Source organism: Macrobrachium rosenbergii, chromosome 52, assembly GCF_040412425.1.
Source record: "Macrobrachium rosenbergii isolate ZJJX-2024 chromosome 52, ASM4041242v1, whole genome shotgun sequence".
Taxonomy (NCBI): Eukaryota; Metazoa; Arthropoda; class Malacostraca; order Decapoda; family Palaemonidae; genus Macrobrachium; species Macrobrachium rosenbergii.
Window position 1 is genome coordinate 5,111,506 of NC_089792.1, and position 20,726 is coordinate 5,132,231.

The 20,726-nt window shown below is 34.6% G+C and overlaps 1 protein-coding gene across 1 annotated transcript in view; it reads right to left on the bottom strand.

Annotated features, from left to right (window-relative positions):
- LOC136833654 (beta-alanyl-bioamine nonribosomal peptide synthetase ebony-like) overlaps positions 1-20,434 on the bottom strand; it is a 31,477-nt gene extending 11,043 nt beyond the window's left edge. Inside the window, 14 exon segments of the mRNA XM_067095806.1 lie at positions 4-219; positions 1,092-1,179; positions 2,009-2,107; positions 3,076-3,110; positions 3,143-3,307; positions 7,808-7,975; positions 8,605-8,716; positions 9,599-9,677; positions 10,244-10,380; positions 11,654-11,749; positions 14,019-14,207; positions 15,511-15,696; positions 17,562-17,679; positions 20,236-20,434. Of these exon segments, the coding sequence (XP_066951907.1) occupies positions 4-219; positions 1,092-1,179; positions 2,009-2,107; positions 3,076-3,110; positions 3,143-3,307; positions 7,808-7,975; positions 8,605-8,716; positions 9,599-9,677; positions 10,244-10,380; positions 11,654-11,749; positions 14,019-14,207; positions 15,511-15,696; positions 17,562-17,679; positions 20,236-20,402 (1,855 nt within the window). The 5' untranslated portion in view covers positions 20,403-20,434.
- Positions 20,435-20,726: the final 292 nt, after the last annotated feature.

A 20,726-nucleotide genomic window follows, 5' to 3' on the forward strand; every position in this document is an offset into this window, starting at 1 on the left:
TACCTACGTTGTACCCGAGATCCTTCAGACTGGTGACAGTGAGCACGGAATTGAGAGAGTTGCCTCCGATCTGGAAGAAGTTGGTTTTGAGGGAGAGAGCGCAGGTCGCGGTCACGGCTGGGCCCAGGACTTTGCCCACCGTCTGAAGCAGAACTCTGGCCGCTTCTTTCTTCTCGCACGGGACGCCCTCCAGGTCGATCGGGATCTCCTGCAGGTCTCCTGAAGGGTAAATATTTATTTCGGGATGTGGGTCTTTGGGAAGCGTTTTCGAAATAGTATAAAATGGTGTATGGAATGGCCGTTAAGTTGTAGGGCTGCCGTGTGTAAAAGTGCAAGACAGGCCGCTAAGTTAAGTGTACCTTAGTTTAACCGAACCACTGAGCTGATTAACAGCTCTCCTAGGGCTGGTCCGAAGGATTAGACTTATTTTACGTGGCTAAGAACCAATTGGTTACCCAGCAACGGAACCTACGGCTTATTGTGGAATCCGAACCACATTAGAACGAGAAATGAATTTCTATCACCAGAAATAAATTCCTCTAATTCTAGCCGAGAACTCTACCGATTCGTCCAACGAGGAACTGAATGGCCGCTAAGAAATAGGGATGTGGTATACATTTATGAAAGAAAGGACCACTAATAAAAAAAAATGGCATGTGTAAAAGTGAAGAAAAACCGATAAGAAACAAATAAAGTTGCAAGTAATGGCCGCTAAGAAATAGGGATGTGATATTTACGTTAATGAAAGAGAAGACCACTAAAAGGAATGGCATGTGTAAAAGTACAAGACATTGCGACTTGTAGGCAAAAATGTCATGTAAAAATATTCAATTAATGACCACTAAAAAAAAAGTCATACAAAGAAATGCAAGAAATTATATGCAAAGAATAAAAAATGCCGTTTACAAAAATGCAAAAAGCTACTTCGCAAAAAAAAATTACAAGTAAAATTACCAAAAAATAACCCTTTCTCCACGTCAAATGTGGTACATGCAAAAGACATTAGAACTGACCTCTAAAACCTGAAAATACTTTAAACTGTTTCTCAGAAAGAAATTATCAGTCTCGCTGTGTTTGTCAAGAAAACTCACCTTCAGTTTTCCGCTCATAAATTTTCAGCAGTTGCTGCCGGTCAACTTTCCCGTTTATCAAAAGAGGCAGATCGTCCATTTTAATCATCTGTAAAGAGAAATGAAATGGACTCTTTTCAATATCGTTCATGTCACGTGTACCAGTTATGTCTGTGATGAATGTCATTGGGATATAACCAGTTGTTAGGATTTTTTCTGTATATTGGAATGCAATGCACTGGCAACTGTAATTTGTACCTTCCTATCAAAGACTTTTGCAGTTTGTACCTTCTTACCTGAGACTACTGCGGTTAGTCCCTTCTTATCTAAGACTACTGCAGGTTGTGTCTACCTTCTGGTCTGATACTACTGCACGTTGTATATACCTTCTGGTCTGAGACTACTGCAGTTTGTACCTTCATACATGAGGTTACTGCAGTTTGTTCCTTCTTACTCAAGACTACTGCAGTTTGTACCACCTTACCTGAGGCTATAGCAATTTGTACCTTCTTACTAGAAGGTAGTGCAAATTGCACCTTCTTACCTGAGACTACTGCAGTGTGTACCTGAACCACTGTGACTACTGCAGTGTGTACCTGAACCACTGTGACTACTGCAATGTGTACCTTCTTAACTAAGACTACTGCAATGTGTACCTTCTTAACTGAGGCTACTGCGATTTGTATCTTCTTATCTGCGACTACTGCAGTGTGTACCTTCTTACCTGAGACTGCCGCAACGTTTACCTTCTTAACTGAGACTGCTACAGGTTGAACCTTCATATCTGAGAGTTCTGCAATTTATACATTCATACCAGAAACTACTGTGATTTGTACCCTCTTACCTTAGACTACTGCAGTTTGTATATGCCTTTTGACCTGAGACTATTGCAGTTTGCACCTTAATACCTGAGACCTCTGAAATTTGCGCTGTCTTACCTGAGGCACCATATAAGGTTGCAGAAGGGTAGATACTTGAACTTTCAGAGCTTGTGGCGTTAGCCCATCATTTTCCGTTGTGTAGAAGGCTACCAAAGCCTGGCAGAGAGATAACATTAGAATTATTAATACCATTTGCCTCTGTTCTATTTGGTGTCCTGTTAAGTGATTTTAAGATTTAATGAACAACTTTTTGTGTTGTGGTAGATCATGGTAAGTGGAGTCGATGACCATAGGTGTTGCGACGCAAGAATACGAAAAATCACTGTGTTGCTAAGTATTGGACATATTGACTACATAATCATATTAATAAAATGTCTTATGTTCTTATGTTAAGGGATTTCATATCTTTGTGCTATTTAGAATTGTTATTACAATTATTGACAACTAGGGTATAATTCAAAAGAATACACTATATATATATATATATATATATATATATATATATATATATATATATATATATATATATATATATATATATATATGTGTGTGTGTGTGTGTGTGTGTGTGTGTGTGTGTAATTGTAATAGCTCACAATGACCTTTTAACTTCTCGAATTCTTCGCACTTTTTGGATACGCTCGTCACTACAAAGCCTTAGATCCAAATGCAAGACATATGAAGCAATTCTGATGTCCGGCAGTGGGAATCGAACCTGCATCCCTGAGAAAACACAACGAGGTGGTCAGGTCGACTATTACAATTACATACGATATCTGGTAAATTCAGTGACCCCTTTACTTCCTGTTAGATTCTATATATATATTCTAATATATAATATATAATATATATGTATATATATATATATATATATATAATAATATAAACTCAGTGTAGACATGTACAAAAAAAAATAACAATAAGTGAGAAAATCACACACACACACACACACAACAAAATCAGGTTCAAAACAATTTTGTTGGTTTGGTTCACCACTGGTTTTAAATAATAATGTATTTTCATTAACTAAACAGGATCTCTTTCTTATGAACCATATACACCTTTACTGGAGCACTGTGTATGTGATAACATGTGTTTTCTTGAAGCCTAGCTGGTTTTACTCACCTGATTGATTTCTCCTGCCTTGTAGCAGAGGAGATTCAGATTTTATTTTCAGAAGATCCACCCCCAGGGCACTTTTTGGATGGCCTCACTTGAAAGAGATCTCACTTCGAAAGAGATCTCATGTCCACTCTGTGACCTCTGACCTTGATTTGAGAATCGGTGCGACCTTCAAACAGCACGTTTCCGTTGACGATGCGGCCGTAGTCTCCAGTACGGTAGAGAACGGCGTAGTCTGCGAATTTCAGCAAGGCGTTACTACCCGTAATACAATTCTCCTTGCATTCAGTAATCTAGTTACATTCTTATCTGTTTAGTCATTTTATTTATTTTTTATCTTCTTTATGTACTTCCCTTTACTTCCTGTTACTTCGTTCTAATGAATGCCATAATATTACTTCGTTCTAATGAATGCCATAATATTCTTTTAAAAGGAAACAGAAAGAGATCTTGAATTTCAAAAAGTGTGCGTCCCCTTTAAAAGGTGGGATTGTTCAGAAAGAGATCTCACTCATTAAAAGGAAACAGAAAGTAGGGTTCATCTTCAGAATAATAATAAAAGGAAACAGAAAGAGATAATAACAATAATAAACTCAGTCGAATAGGATGACTGCGATAGACAAAAAAAAAAGAAAGAGATAATAATAATTAAGAAACAAAAGAGATCTCATTAAAAGGAAACAGCTATGTATGGATATAAATACATTAAAAATAAATACATTAAAAAACAGAAAGAGATCTTTTAAAAGGAAACAGAAAGGAATCCGTTCGATTCCCCTTTGTAATCTAACGCGGTGGTGTTAAAATACTAAGTGAAAATACAAAAAATCAAAACAAGCGAATTTGTTGATAAAACAAGGACCAGATCGTTGAAACAGAAAGAGATCAAAAAGGTAGATCAGGCAACGCCGTCGATAATTAAAAGGAAACAGAAACATGGAATGGAGGACACGTATTAAAAGGAAACAATTATCATTAAAAGGAAACAGAAAGAGATTCACTTTCCTGTATTTTCTAAAAAGAAACTTATCAGTTCCAGAGGTCCTTTAAAAGCTCCACTCACCGTTAGTTCCTCATTGGAAACAGAAAGGTTGGTATCGTTCTCAAAAAGGAAACAGAAAGCACTCTGCTGGACCTGCGTTCGATTCTCCGACCGGCCAATGAAGATCTCACTCATTAGAGGAATTTCTTTCTGGTGATAGAAATTCATTTCTCGTTCTGTTAAAAGGTTCGGATTCACAAAAGGAAACAGAAAGAGATCTCACTCATTAAAAGGAAACAATAAGCTGCAGAAAGCTCGCTGCTAAAGTAACCATTGGTTCTTAAAAGCCACTCATAAAATAAAAGAGATCTAATCCATCAGGCCAGCCCTCAGGAGAAAGCTGTTAATCAGCTCAGTGGTCTCACTTATTAAAAGGAAACAGAAAGCTAAAAAAGGAAACAGAAAGAGATCTCACTTTTCTCACTCACTGAGGGCAATTGGAACTTCGGAAGTTCAAGAGATGATGCTGTGTACTACTACCATAATACAGTTCTCCTTGCATTTTAATAATTTATGTTTTTATCTTTTTATTTATTAATTTGTTCATTTTTTTTTTCATTTAGTGAGATCTCTTCTTTCTATCTTGCCTTCTGTTGATACTTCTTTCTAATGAACACCAGATTCGTTGGCAGATTCACTTTCAAGTCAATGGTCCCTGTTATTTTCATTAAAAGAAGATGAACCCTATTCAAATGGATCTCACTCATTAAAAGCAAAAGCCCACCACAGGGGAAAGAGATCCATTGACAGAAAGAGATTGAAAGATCTCAAAATCTTCATTAAAATAAACAGAAAGATCTTCCAAAGAATCTCATTGAAACAGAAAGAGTCTCATTTAAAAGGAAACAGAAAGAGAAGAAAAGAAAACAGAAAGAGATCTCACTCATTAAAAGTAAACAGAAAGAGATCTCACTCATTAAAAGGAAACAGAAAAGATCTCACTAAAAACAAAAAAAGAGATCTCACTCATTAAAAGGAAACAGAAAGAGATCTCACTTATTAAAAGGAAAGAGATCTCACTTATTAAAAAGGAAACAGAAAGAGATCTCACTCATTAAAAGTTAAACAGAAAGAGATCTCACTCATTAAAAGGAAACTCTCACTTATTAAAAGCAGAAAGAGATCTCACTTATTAAAAGGAAACAGAAAGAGATCTTCACTTATTAAAAGGAACCTCTGAAACAGAAAGAGATTCCAATTTCAGAAAGAGATCTCACAGCCTCACTTATTAAAAGGGGAAACAGGAGATCTGTCTCACTCATTAAAAGGAAACAGAAAGAGATCTCAATTAAAAGGAAACAGAAAGAGATCTCACTCATTAAAAGGAAACAGAAAGAGATCTCACTCATTAAAAGGAAACAGAAAGAATAAAAAGAAACAGAAAGAGATCTCTTAAAAGAAACAGAAAGAGATCTCACTCATTAAAAGAAACAGAAAGTCTCCTCATTAAAGCAGAAAGAGATCTCACTCATTAAAAGCCAACAGAAAGAGATATTGGTTAAAAGGCTGAAAGAGATTCACTCATTAAAAGGAAACAGAAAGAGATCTCACTCATTAAAAGCTCACTCATTAAAAGGAAACAGGAAAATCTCAATAATAAAAGAGATAATATTAAAAGGAAACAGAAAGAGATCTCACTATAAAAGAAAAACAGAAAGAGATCTCAATTAAAAGGAAACAGAAAGAGATCTCACTTATTAAAAGGAAACAGAAAGAGATCTCACTCATTATCTCACTCATTAAAAGGAAACAGAAAGAGATCTCACTTATTAAAAGGAAACAGAAAGAGATCTTACTTATTAAAGGAAACAGAAAGAGATCTCACTTAAAAGAAACAGAAAGAGATCTCACTTATTAAAAGGAAACAGAAAGAGATCTCACTTATTAAAAAGGAAACAGAAAGAGATCTGGCCTGAAAGAGATCTCACTCATTAAAAGGAAACTTGTTGTAAAAGGAAACGAAAGAGATCTACTCATTAAAAGAAACAGAAAGAGATCTCACTCATTGGAATGAGATCTACTCATTAAAAGGAAACAGAAAGGATCTCACTCATTAAAAGAAAACAGAAAGAGATCTCACTATTGTGGAATCTCACTTATTAAAAGGAAACAGAATGAGATCTCACATTATTTCGAAAAAATGAGATCTTCTCATTAAAAGGAAACAGAAAGAGATCTCACCATTAAAAGGAAACAGAAAGAGATCTCACTTATTAAAAAGAAACAGAAAGAGATCTCAATTCAGAAAGAGATCTCACTCATTAAAAGCCGAAAGAGATCTCACTCATTAAAAGGAAACAGAAAGAGATCTCAACTCACTTATTAAAAGGAAAGAGATCTCACTATTAAAAGGAAACAGAAAGAGATCTCACTCATTAAAGGAAACGAAAGAGATCTCACTCGAAACAGAAAGAGATCTCACTCAACGGAGAAAAGAGATCTCACTCATTAAAAGGAAACAGAAAGAGATAAAAGGAAACAGAAAGAGATCTCACTCATTAAAAGGAAACAGAAAGAGATCTCACTCATTAAAAGGAAACAGAAAGAGATCTCACTCATTAAAAGGAAACAGAAAGAGATCTCACTTATTAAAAGGAAACAGAAAGAGATCTCACTTATTAAAAGGAAACAGAAAGAGATCTCACTCATTAAAAGGAAACAGAAAGAGATCTCACTCATTAAAAGGAAACAGAAAGAGATCTCACTTTGTATTTCAGAATCTCACTCATTAAAAGGAAACAGAAAGAGATCTCAATTAAAAGGAAACAGAAAGAGTTCTCACTTATTAAAAGGACTCTCACTTATTAAAAGGAAAAGAGGGTCACTCATTAAAAGAAACAGAAAGAGATCTCACTTTATTTCGGAAACAGAAAGAGATCTTGTTAAAAGGAAACAGGAGATCTCACTCATTAAAAGGGAAAGAGATCTCACTCATTAAAAGCCTCACTCATTAAAAGGAAACAGAAAGAGATCTCACCATTAAAAGGAAACAGAAAGAGATCTCACTTATTAAAAGGAAACAGAATGAGATCTCACTTATTAAAAGGAAACAGAAAGAGATCTCACTCATTAAAAGGAAACAGAAAGAGATCTCACTTATTAAAAGGAAACAAGAAATTAATAAATAGAAAAAAATGTATTAAAGGCAAGCAGAACAGCATTAGGGTAATACTGCCCTTCTTCTGGGCACCTGGTCCACAGTCCAACGGTGTGAGGAATAAAGGACCTCTGGCGTTGAGGCCGCATATTGGTATATTTGACTGTTGCTCACGACAGAAAATCGACCACTGAGGAGCTGCCTGTAGGAGTAAAGATTAGAATTTTACGTGGCTTGGTTATGTATATTGTGGAATATTATTTCGAGAAATGAATTTCTATCACCAGAAATAAATTTATTATATATATAATTTTTACTATATTAGTTTTACCAGACACTGGAGAGCTGATTAACAGCTCTCCTAGAGAGGGCCACTAAGGATTAGACTTATTTTACGGCTAAGAACCACTTGGTTGGTTCTTCATCCGCCGGTATCGAACTCGGGCCGGTAGATCGAGTGCTATACAACTCTATCGTCCAACGGAGAACTAATAATAATAATAATAATAATAATAATAATAATAATAATAATAATAATAATATTAAAATGCGGCACATTTGTATTTCGTCTTCAGCATAAGCTTCATGGGACTTACCAGGGTCATCAGAATATTTATTTCGGACGAATTTGTCGGACTGGGCGCCCCCGACATACCCTAGTGCCAAGTTCAGTCCCGCGGCAAACACCTCGCCCATCTGCCCTTCCGGGACCTGGTCTCCGTCGGCGTTGAGGAGGTATATTTGACTGTTGGAGATCGCAGTGCCTGTAGGAGTAAAGGAAAGGGTTGTATGTATATATATGTGTGTACATTTTTATATATATATATATATATATATATATATTGTATGTATATATATATAAATAATATATATAGCTATATTTTGTATATATAAGCTACATTTTTATATATATATATATACACACACACACATATATATATATATATATATATATATATATATATATACATACACAAGAGATTGAATTTTTTCATTGTTTAAAAGATTTTATGTTATTCAATTCCTTTCCGTTATTTAAAAAATATATATTTTTATACTGGGTTCTTTTCAGTTATTTCAAAAATACATTTTATATTCGCTCTAGAAGTACTTTCGTAAGCGATTTTAATTATTTGATCTGCGAAAATATCTTAAATGTTTTTTCCATTTTTTAAGATTACCAATGGCCAATGAGGCTGGCAAATCCAACACCCTTCTCTAGCCCGGGGCCGAAGATAACGGGAAAAAGGAAAACAGAAGGTAGAAAAGAGTTCCAAAGCTTAGTAATACCCGTAGAGAAACAGTCACTGAAAAGAGCATTCTAGAGAATTACGGATTTCCACCGAGTAAATCTGTGAACAGGTGGCCTCACGGGTGCTACAGCTGTACTCACCGATGGGTACTTTGAGGTTGATCAAGTTCTCTGCTGCCTCCTGGCTGTTGTGGAACTGGATGTACGTGACGTCACCCATGACCTCTGTTGACCCGTAGAAGTTGCAGATCGTCTGAAAAAGCGTTCCAAGAATCGGTTATTCGAAAGCTGAAATTGGTCTAGTTGTGTACTTACTTATTTATCTAATAAATTATGTATTTATTTATTTATTTATTTATGTATTTATTTTTATCTAATAATTTATTTATTTATCTAATAAATAATTTATGTATATTGATTTATTTATTTATCTAGTAAGTAATTTATGTATATTGATGTATTTATTTATCTAATAATTTATTTATATTTATCTAATAAATTATTTATTTATTTATTTATGTATTTATATGTCTAATAATTTATTTATATTTATCTAATAAATTATTTATTTATTTATGTATTTATTTACAGAATAATTTATTTTTTATATTTTTGTTGTTTATTTATCTAATAATTTATTTATTTTGTATTTATCTAATAAATAAATGGTTTATTTATTTATTTACTTATCTAATAATTTTTTATTTATTTATATAGTAATTTATTTTTTGTTTATTTATCTAATAAATAAATTATTTATTTAAAATAAATTGTTTATTTATTTATTGATTTACTTATCTATTATTTAATAAATAAATAATTTATTTATTTATTTACCTATTACTTTATCTGATAAATTAATTATCTATTTATTCATTTATTTATTTATCTAAATTTTTAAAAATTTATTTATCTGTTTATTTCTTTGTTTATTTATTTTGCAAGTTTTGATGACAGTTTTGCTCGGTGCAAAACTGCTACGATTGTTTTGACCATTTTATTATTTATTTATCTAATTAAGTACATTTTTTTATCTAATAAGTATATTAATTGATTTATTTTGTAAATTTCGGTGACAGTTTTGTTTGGTGCAAGTTTTTAATTATTAGCGTGGCATTTGGAAACTGTTTCTGACCTGTCCGTCTCTGAAGGTTTCGAAGAAGGCCTGGAGCAGTTCAGGTTGCAAGACCTCACCTGAGCATACCCATAACCTGGTAAAAAAAAATTTATTAGTGTACCTTGCAATTATCAAGGTAATCTGTGTATTTCTATTAAACGTCTTTTGTAAATCCTTTCTTTTTTTTTTAATTATTAATATTTGTAAGTTCGATTATTAGAATATAATTCTCTGCCTGGCAATTCTGTTCCATTTCTCATAGTTTGGGTTTTATTGTATTCGTCAGGGTTGAACATTGGGCTTCTGACTAATTGATCTTTGGAAAACTGCAGCCTCTGCAAAATTTTCGAAATTGAGATATGCCACCAATTGGGCTCGTGAAACACTAATACACAAGTTACTGCAGTTTCAGAATGATTCTTCGATGCTTTATTTAGGGGCGGGGGACCCATTTGCAGTATCTGCAAAAATCAGGCAATGGAAAACTGCAGTATCTACCATTTTCTCAGTTTTGTATTTTCGCAGACACTGCAGTTTGGGTTTTATTGTATTCATTATGTTTCAACATTGAGCTTCTGACGTCAACAAAACTCCGAGCTTCTGACGTCAACAAAACTCCGAGTGAATTCAGCGTCTTCTTCTTCTTCTTCTTCTTTACCTGAGATGAGGGAGAGGCGCCTGCCCTCGGAGGAGGAACAGTGAAGCAAGATAGACCTCAGGAGAGTGGGCACTGTCACCAGACGTCCAACCTTTTCCTTTTCCAGGACCGACACCAGTTCGTCTACCGCTACCGTCATGCGCTGCCGGAAATGAGATCTCCGTAGTATGAGTCTATACCTTGATTATTATTATTATTATTATTATTATTATTATTATTATTATTATTATTATTATTATTATTATTCAGAAGATGAACCCCATTCGTATGGAACAACCACACCAAAGGAGCCATCGACTTGAAATTCAAACTTCCCAAGAATATGATGTCCATTCGAAAGATGTAACAGACTTCCTCTGGGAGTCTGTTCCACAGCCCAACGGTGTAATATCAGTAGTATCATTCTATATCTGGATTATTGTGGTAATGGCAGTGATAATGTACAAGAGTTTTTTCCCCAGACGTGGCAAAACTCAAAATGGTTTTAAATACAGTTTTCCTTGTATCTCAAAGAGCATGCGTCGAAACTGACATCTAAATATAATCAAAATGATTTTAAATACAGTTTTCCTTGTACCTTAAAGCGCATGCGTCAAAACTGACATCTTAGTATAATCAAAATGATTTTAAATACAGTTTTCCTTGTACCTCCAAGCGCCTGCGTCAAAATTGACATCTAAATATAATCAAAATGATTTTAAATACAGTTTTCCTTGTACCTCAAAGCGCATGCGTCAAAATTGACATCTAAATATAATCGAAATGATTTTAAATACAGTTTTCCTTGTACCTCAAAGCGCATGCGTCAAAACTGACATCTAAACATAATCAAAATGATTTTAAATACAGTTTTCCTTGTACCTCAAAGCGCATGCGTCAGAACTGACATCTTAGTATAATCAAAATTATTTTAAATACAGTTTTCCTTGTACCTCAAAGCGCATGCGTCGAAACTGACATCTAAACATAATCAAAATGATTGTAAATAGTTTTCCATGTACCTCAAAGCGCATGCGTCAAAACTGACATCTTAGTATAATCAAAATTATTTTAAATACAGTTTTCCTTGTACCTCAAAGCGCATGCGTCAAAACTGACATCTTAGTATAATCAAAATTATTTTAAATGCAGTTTTCCTTGTACCTCAAAGCGCATGCGTCGAAACTGACATCTAAACATAATCAAAATGATTGTAAATAGTTTTCCATGTACAAAAGCGCATGCGTCAAAACTGACATCTTAGTATAATCGAAATGATTTTAAATACAGTTTTCCTTGTACCTCAAAGCGCATGCGTCAAAATTGACATCTTAACAATCTAGTGAATACTTTTGATTTGTTAATAATATTTTCTCTGTATTTGATAACTGCATGCTTTTACTTTTATACTTATTTTTCGAGAAATTTGATGTTACCTTCGGAACAACGATGACTCTGTGTCCAGTCAGCAGAGGGCCGAAGACTTCGCTTAACGAGTCTACGAAGGTCACGGCGGTCTTGAAACAGCAGACCTAAGGAAGGAACAAGTGAATTTACTCACTGAAAGATTTCATAAATATACATACTTACATACATACATACGTACATATATTTATTTATACATGTATGTATGTTTGTGTATATATATATATTATATATATATATATATATATATATATATATATATATATATATATATATATATATATATATATATATATATATTGTCATGTAAATGTAAATTACTTAGGATGTATTTTTAAATCAGCCATGATCGAGTTTAATTATTGTTCTCTTATAAAGTATCTTTGTGTGTTTATTTTATGCGATGTGTTGCGTATCGTATGATAATTTTAGGAGTGTTGTCGTTACTTCTTCAATAGTTAATTAGCGAACAACCCTATTAACTCCTTTTTGTTATTATTTAGTTTCGTCGGAGTGTGAGTGACGGTCCAGGTGTTACGCCTGGGATGGGTATCGCCTGCTGGGGTCAGTTCGGGCTGTATCGACATACCAGAAGGACTTCGTGCAGCAGCTAGCCTGGAATATATATATTTTCGTCAAATCTACGTTTTGAGAAGATTTTCTATATATTCCATTGGAAATTCCGACCCGCCGGTGTGTGTGAAGAGCCACCTGCGGTGTATATATATTGATCACGGCTTTCTTCTTGTAGCCTCGCAGGGACTTGTGTCACTTGCGACCTCCCCTGCCTTTTCCCCCGTTGGAGGAGTCCGCAGGTAGACAGGGCTGGCGCTGGATCCCAGCTTTGTAGGAGAGGCTTTAGCTGTGACTTGGCTTTGAGGGTCTTGGAACTGCTGCACGTCTGGATTGTCGGAGCCCGTTAAAGGAGGCTAGTAGGGAGGCTAGCATTAGGTAAGGTGTAAACATTTGGTTTCCTTCGGGGAACTCTTCGCATTTGTCGTTCTCCACCTGATGCCTAGTACTCCCTTGTTTTGCTGACTGATAGTCTCGAGAAACTCCAGGGACGTTCAGTGTACATTTCCCAGGAATGACCAAGGATTGGGTTAGGATAACCCCTGATTATATATGAACCCTATAGATATATACATATAACTATATTGTTATGGTGTGGGTCATGATTACAGGTTAAAATAATTTCCCCTGATTTTGATATTGATTCACTGTATTTCGCGTGTTTAGCTCTGTTATTTAGGTAGGTAATTTTAAGGTTTTCTACCTTTCATTTGCCTTCTTTCTTCCTTCCGATTCTGTTTAGAATTAGGTTAGTATTTGAATTTTGGGCCCGTTCCGTTTGAATAGTATTAAGGATTACTCTTATTGGTTAAGGGATCAGTTCATTAGATTTAGGTGAACCTTGTGGTTATAACACACTACCTATTCCCCTAAGTGTGTTTGTATAAAGTATGTTTTTTCTAGTTGTAAGTGTGACTTGCACAAGGTTGATTTAATATTTAAGAAATTTTGAGTTTTGTAATAAATATTGTTATTTTTTCTGGTGTTTGTTTACCACATTCATATTCACTGTGTTGTATTATCACTGCCTACGATTCCTTATTAAAAACTTATTAAGAACCTGTAGAACGGCCTCCTCGGGTCGTAACATATATATATGTGTGTGTGTGTGTGTATATATATATGTGTGTACATATATATATATATATATATATATATATATATATATATATATATATACATATATATATATGTGTGTGTGTGTGTGTGTAATTGTAATTGTAATAGCCTCAACGCCCTCTTAACTTTCTCGTGGTCAGGTGGACAAAGGTACCTCATTCTGATTTGGGGAATTTCCTCAATTTCTTGCACTTGGTTCTTAAGGCTTTGTAACAAGCATATCCACAAAAGCACGAGGAATTCGAGAAAGTTAAGGGAGGCATTGTGGCTATTACAATTACATATGTATCTGGTAAAAAGTGACTAGATTCTATACATATATATATATATATATATATATATATATATATATATATATATATATATATATATATATATATATAAGGAGCTAAAAACTCCAAAATACAGAAAGTTAATGCTATATTTCAGAGACCAACTGTCTCTTCAGGCATGGAAAGTCCTCATATTAGATGGAATTCTGTTTAAACAGCAAATATTTCACAGTAATTATATATACTTGTATACATCCCAATACTCTTCATCTACATCTGTCGTGTAAGAAATCAGTAACGTCATACCAGCAATCAGAATACAGCTTAGCACATCAAAGGTTTTTCCCATTTTAATAATATTCCCGAAAAGCAAATACGTGTTACCTCTCTGCAGTATCGAGTGGACACTTACCTCGTCGTCATGGTAAGGGAAATTTTCCCACTGCCAGGCCAGGCGATTAAGGACAGCCCTGTGGGGCACCCTTACCCCTTTAGGGACGCCAGTAGACCCTGAGGTATAGAGGATGGTCATGATCATGTCCCCCGCGACGGCGTATCCCACCTCTTCTTCAGACAGGTCCTCGCTGCTTTCCCGTTGTAGCTGATTTGCGCGGGGTGGTGAATGAGGTTAGAGATATGTTTCGCTGAATTGTTGAGCTCTTGATATTTTTCATTATTATTTTTATTATTTTTTTTATTGCTGGGCTTCTTTTCATTGTAAGCTATTTAGCCTTTGTTCGATAATGAGTCAGTCGTTAGGCGCTGACACTAGGTAGTTTTATCGGTGAATTTGAAACTTCGAACAAAAATTTTGTCATTATTGTTGATGTTTTTGTTTGTGGTATTTGATTGTTCAGATTGATTTATGAATATTTATTTATTGTATTTGATTGTTCAGATTTATTTATGAATATGTATTTATTTATTGTATTTGATTGTTCAGATTGATTTATGAATATTTATGTAATTATTTATAGTATTTGATCGTTCAGATTTTTTTATGAATATTTATGTAAGTATTCATAGTATTTGATTGTTCAGATTGATTTATGAATATTATGTATTTATTTATAGTATTTGATTGTTCAGATTGATTTATAAATATTTATGTATTTATTCATAGTATTTGATTGTTCAAATTGATTTATGTGCATTTATGTGTTTATTTATAATATTTGATTGTTCAGTTTGATTTAATGTAATTGTTCACAGTATTTGATTGTTCAGACTGATTTATGAATATTTATGTATTTATTCACAGTATTTGTTCAGGTCAATTTATGATTATTTTTGTATTTATTTACAGTATTTGATCGTTCAGATTGATTTATGGTTTATGAATATCTATGTATTTATTTATAGCATTTGGTTATACAAATATGTTTGTTTGCCGTTGTGGTCCAAGAATTCGAAAGAACAATTATTGTCCGTGACTGCTCTATGCTTAATAGGATGTGGTACTGAAAGAACCCCTTCCTTTATGTGAGAAAAACATGTATGGTAGATTTACTTAACTTTCTTGTTTGAAACAGACATCACCAGTTATCAAAGAGAGTCCTTGTAAAGTAGCACCGATTGAAATTCATGTCCTTTCTTTAAGGTTTTCATTGTCATGACCAGTAATTCTGCAGATGCAATTTAACTACCTAAAATAATGCATCATTGCATGGTTGATGAGATAATTTTCATTTCAGTTAAGACATTGGAACACAGCTTTTTTACCATTTAGTTTCTAATCTCATTTACTGGCAAATTTCCAGAAATTCATGACAGTCACTAAGAAACTGTTACTCTAAAAAAGTAAACGGTTAACTCATAACTGGCAATAAAATTACAATTAAACCAACACAACTGTTGCGGAGAGAAATTAAAAAAAAAATTATTTCATGAAATTAGAAAAATACCTCATTCTGCATGTCTTCCAAATGCAAGACGGGCACATTGTTTTCCATCTGGGGACTAGATTTCACGGACTGGATGGCCTGGGGACGCCCTTGGGCAAGGAGCAGAGCAGGTTTCGAGTCCTTCAGGATGTAAGCCACTCGGCTTTCGGGGAAATTGACGTCCAGAGGTAGATAAGCTCCTCCTGCCTAGGGAGGAGAAGGATTTTCGAGGTGAAAGTGAGATTTCTATAAAGTGAAGTTTCATTAGTTCCAGAACTGATTCTCTCTCTCTCTCTCTCTCTCTCTCTCTCTCTCTCTCTCTCTCTCTCTCTCTTTCTTCTCTCTCTCTCTCTCTCTCATAGTTTATTGGTAAATTAAGCTTTTACGGGCCAGGCTAAATTAACCTAAGATTGATTTGATTGATTGATTTGTTTATTTATTTCTTAATTTATCGGATTTTCTAATAACTGATCTATTTCTGTATTTCCCATTACCTTCTGTTACTTCTTTCGAATGAACACCATAACATTCTTTGGAAGCACGAATTTCAAGTCAATGGCCCCTGTGGTGGGCTTGTTCCTTATGAATGGGGTTCATCTTGTGAATAATAATAATAATAATAATAATAATAATAATAATAAAAAGAAGAAGAAGAAGAAGAAGAAGAAGCCCAATGAATAGGGTTTATCTTCTGGATAATAATAATAATAATAATAATAATAATAATAATAATAATAATAATAATAATAATATAATAATAATAATAATAATAATAATAATAAGAAGAAGAAGAAGAAGAAGAAGAAGAAGAAGCAATAGGAAGAGAAGAAGAAGAAGCAGGAGGAAGAGGAGGAGAAGGAGGTGAAGAAGAAGAAGAATAAGAAATTCAAAGCTGTCAAGACAAGCACTGGGCCACTTTCAGCCATTCAGCGTTCAAGACTGAAAATAGAGAATTGTAGTGGTTGGAGAGCAAAGTAAAGACCACCGGAAAATAAAGAAGATGAAGCACAAGGATCTAAAAGGGAACCGGGAAAAAACCCAACACTTGGAGTGGGAAGTAATATTTAGAGAGGCTGGACAGTAACACTGAAGAAAAGAAGCGGCAATGAAAGTCAGGTAAGAGGCTAATTGAAGTGATAATTAAATATAGAACTTTCATCGATTGATACATTCCATTTTCGAAGCTTTTTGGTTAAAATAAAGACTGAAGCAACACAGAATGTACAACTTTCATTCACTTTTGAACAGAACTGAATATTGCTGCAATCAAGCGTTCCTTGTACATATATCTGCAGTTTAACTCTCTTAATTAATGGAACAAAAAATAATGTTTCAACTCACAAATATTAGGATAGTATTATCTAAATGTGAAGTTTCGACCAAATTTTTCGGCCTTTTTGTGGCAACACGCAATATTTTACATAATAGGATTTAGCGCAGTTGTATTTCGGATGTGTATCCTAGATTTCAGTTTGAAACAAATCTAAGGAAATTTCACTCCTATTTTCACACCACGTTGCCGTACTCATTATTATTATTATTATTATTATTATTATTATTATTATTATTATTATTATTATTATTATTATTATTATTATTATTCAGAAGATGAACCCCATTCATATGGAACAACCCCGCCAACGGAGCCATCGACTTGAAATTCAAGCTTCCAAAGAATATGTCGGTTTCAGCCTCCCACTGCAGACCCCACACCGCGGCAGTAACTGATCGTGATACATAACCAGTGATTTTTTCATCGCCCTGGGGTAGGCGCGAACTCATGACATCTGAGTGGCATGCCAAGGCACTAACCATTAAGTTGCAACTCTCTCTCTCTCTCTCTCTCTCTCTCTCTCTCTCTCTCTCTCTCTCTCTCTCTCTCTCTCTCAGTTAGTTATCAGCATTATCGGAATCCCAACTGATACGTAAAATAAGAGGTTACTTTATGAGTACATAAATAAGAAGTTACATTATAAGGACATAAATAAGAGGGTACTTTATAAGAGCAATAAATAACGTATGAAAAATAATTGCCCCTCTGGATTGCAACGCCATTTGGCATCTAAACTCACCTTATGGATGGCAAGCAGGGCAGTGACTAGCTGTGAGGTAGGTGGCATGCAAACAGCAATCACTCTGTCCCCGTCAGGATTCGAGCACGCGGTTCCCTTCAAACGGCGCAGGATACATCTGGTGAAGGTTAAAATTTTTATTAAAAAAAACGGTGAGGGGGTTGTTGCCATCAGTGCACCTCACGCAGAGAACTGTAGGCATTTACTAAAGGTTGTTTGCAGCGTCCCATCGGCCCCCAGATGCAAAAAACCCTTTCATTCCTTTTACAATACCTCCTTTCATATTCTCTTTCTTCCCTCTCCTAACAATTGTTTCATGGTGCAACTGCTTTGAGGTTTTCCTCCTGTTACACATTTCAAACATTTTACTGTCAGATTTCCGTTTCAGCGCTGAATGACCTCATAGGTCCCAGCGCTTGACCTTTGGCCTAAATTTTACACTCCAATTCCAATTATTGCAATTCCAAAAAAAAATAAAACCTGTTTAATTTCATGTCGTTTTGATTTTCGTGTTTATTATTATTATTATTATTATTATTATTATTATTATTATTATTATTATTATTGATGAGGATGGCTGTATTATGCGAATTTATCTGAAAAGCAAATTGTAAGGAAAATAAAAAGAGACTGTATAAGATAAATTCGCATAATTATCCTTTTCAATAAGACCTGTTTAAGAGAGGGTCTGTTTCCTTCATTTATTATTATTATTATTATTATTATTATTATTATTATTATTATTATTATTATTATTATTATTATTATTCAGATGAACCCTATTCATATGGAACAAGCCCACCAAAGGGGCCACTGACTTGAAATTCAAGCTTCCAAAGAATATTATTATTATTATTATTATTATTATTATTATTATTATTATTATTATTATTATTATTATTATTATTATTATTCAGATGAACCCTATTCATATGGAACAAGCCCACCAAAAGGGCCACTGACTTGAAATTCAAGCTTCCAAAGAATATTATTATTATTATTATTATTATTATTATTATTATTATTATTATTATTATTATTATTATTATTATTATTCAGAAGATGAACCTCAAGAGAATGTAAAGGGAAATACAGAAAGAAGAGATCCCACTTATTAGGCCACTTATTATTGTTAGGCCATTGCCGTACACAAAGCCTTGGGGAGTTCATAATACTTGGATGCCCATTGTGACGTTATTAGCCCCTTAATTGGAACGTTATTTATCGTCATTATCGTACATCTGTATAATTTCGTGCTGGCTTAAAGCAGATTGTGATATCAGTCGTTTCATGAGTCATATTGGTCTCGGAAATCATTAAAATCTCATCATTCACACTCCGTAGGAGGTCTTTGCTGTCAGTGCACCTCATGCAGTGCACTGTAGGCATTACTTAAGGTTCTTTGCAGCGCCCCTTCGGCCCCTGGCTGCAACCCCTTTCATTCCTTTTACTGTACCTCCGTTCAAATTCTCTTTCTTCCATCTTCCTTTTTACCATCTCCTGACATTTGATTCATAGTGCAAGTGCGAGGTTTTAGCCACGTAGAAATAAATCTAATCCTTCGGGCCAGCCCTAGGAGAGCTGTTAATCAGCTCAGTGGTCTGGTTAAACTAAGATATACTTAACTTTTCCTCCTGTTATACCTTTCAAACCTACCTACTCATAGGTCCCAGCGCCTGGCCTTTGGTGTAAAGTCTATATTCCATTCCATTACAAAAGCTGTTTTTATCTAACACATCTTGTCCTCCCCTTAATTTGTTTCCTAATTTTTATTTTTTTATTTATTTTACCACTGGGATGCTCCTTTTCTCCCTACCTGACCAAACCACTTCTGGTCTATCCTCCCACTGAAGCTGGCGATTTTACTACTCTTCCTTTATTCCCTCGTTCCCCAACGTTTTAATTCCATTCACAAGGTAATTCATTCCAGCTTCTTAATTCTACCTTCTATCCTCATATTGAATCTAGGTACCTTTTTAAAGTTGGTTTTGTGACTTACACCTAACCATTACTGTTATTGATAAGAAATTCACCATGTCGTGAAAAACTGCGGTATGATAAAAATCTACCTTTTATATAAATAAATTGTATTATTATTCAAGATAAGAAGAAAGGCTTTCGAACACCTGAGGAGGAACGTTGTTCAGATGTTTAAAAGTCTTTTGCTTTTTTAGTATAAATAATACAACTTATTTTCATAATTGTGGATTTATATTATACATTACTGTTATTATTCTGAGTAATTGATAAAGGAATTCTAGACCTATACCTGTGTTCCCCGTAGGAGGGTAATGCCGTCAGTGCACCTTATGTGGTGCACTGCAGGCATTACTTAAGGGTCTTTACAGCGTCTCTTTGGCCCCTGAGCTGCACCCTCTTTCAACCTTTTACTGTTCCTCTCTTCATATTCTCTTTCTTCCATCTGAATTTCCACCTTCTCTAACAATTGTTTCATAGTCCAACTGTGAGGTTTTCCTCCTGTTACACCTTTCAAACAATTTTACTGTCTAAATTTCTCTTACATCACTGAGTGATCTCATAGATCCCAGCGCTTGGCCTTTGGCCTGAATTCTCTATTCTATTCTGTTCTACACCTGAGAGCTGTTAATCAGCTCAGCGGTCTGGTTAAACTAAGATATACTTTTTTTTTGTGTGTGTGTTAAAGGTAACATACCTGGCCAAGGCGTTAGCATTTCTGTTGACCTCTCCGTAGGTAAGCCACTCATCCTGTCCGGCGTCCTTGAGCGCGGGCGAATTGGGGCGTGTCAACACCACAGACTCAAACAGCCTCGGAAGCGCTACCACTTGGGGCAACCGCCGGTTCTTTCCTTCCAAAAACATTCTTCTTCCTCCTCGTGCCGGCCTTGGGAAAGATGCTGGAAGGAAAGTTGCAGCTGTCAGTACTGTAACCACATGCGTACACTCCTGAAGTTTTTGCAAAACTACCCATTACAATTCGACCTGCATTTTAATATTTTACTTATATTTTTTATTTATTTATTTATTGATTTGTTAATTTATCTGGTTTTCTAAAGACTTTCTGTTTTTTCCGTTATCTTCTGCTACCTCTTTAATAATAATAATAATAATAATAATAATAATAATAATAATAATAATATTCTTTGGAAGCTTGAATTTCAAGTCAGTGGCGCCTGTGGTGGGCTT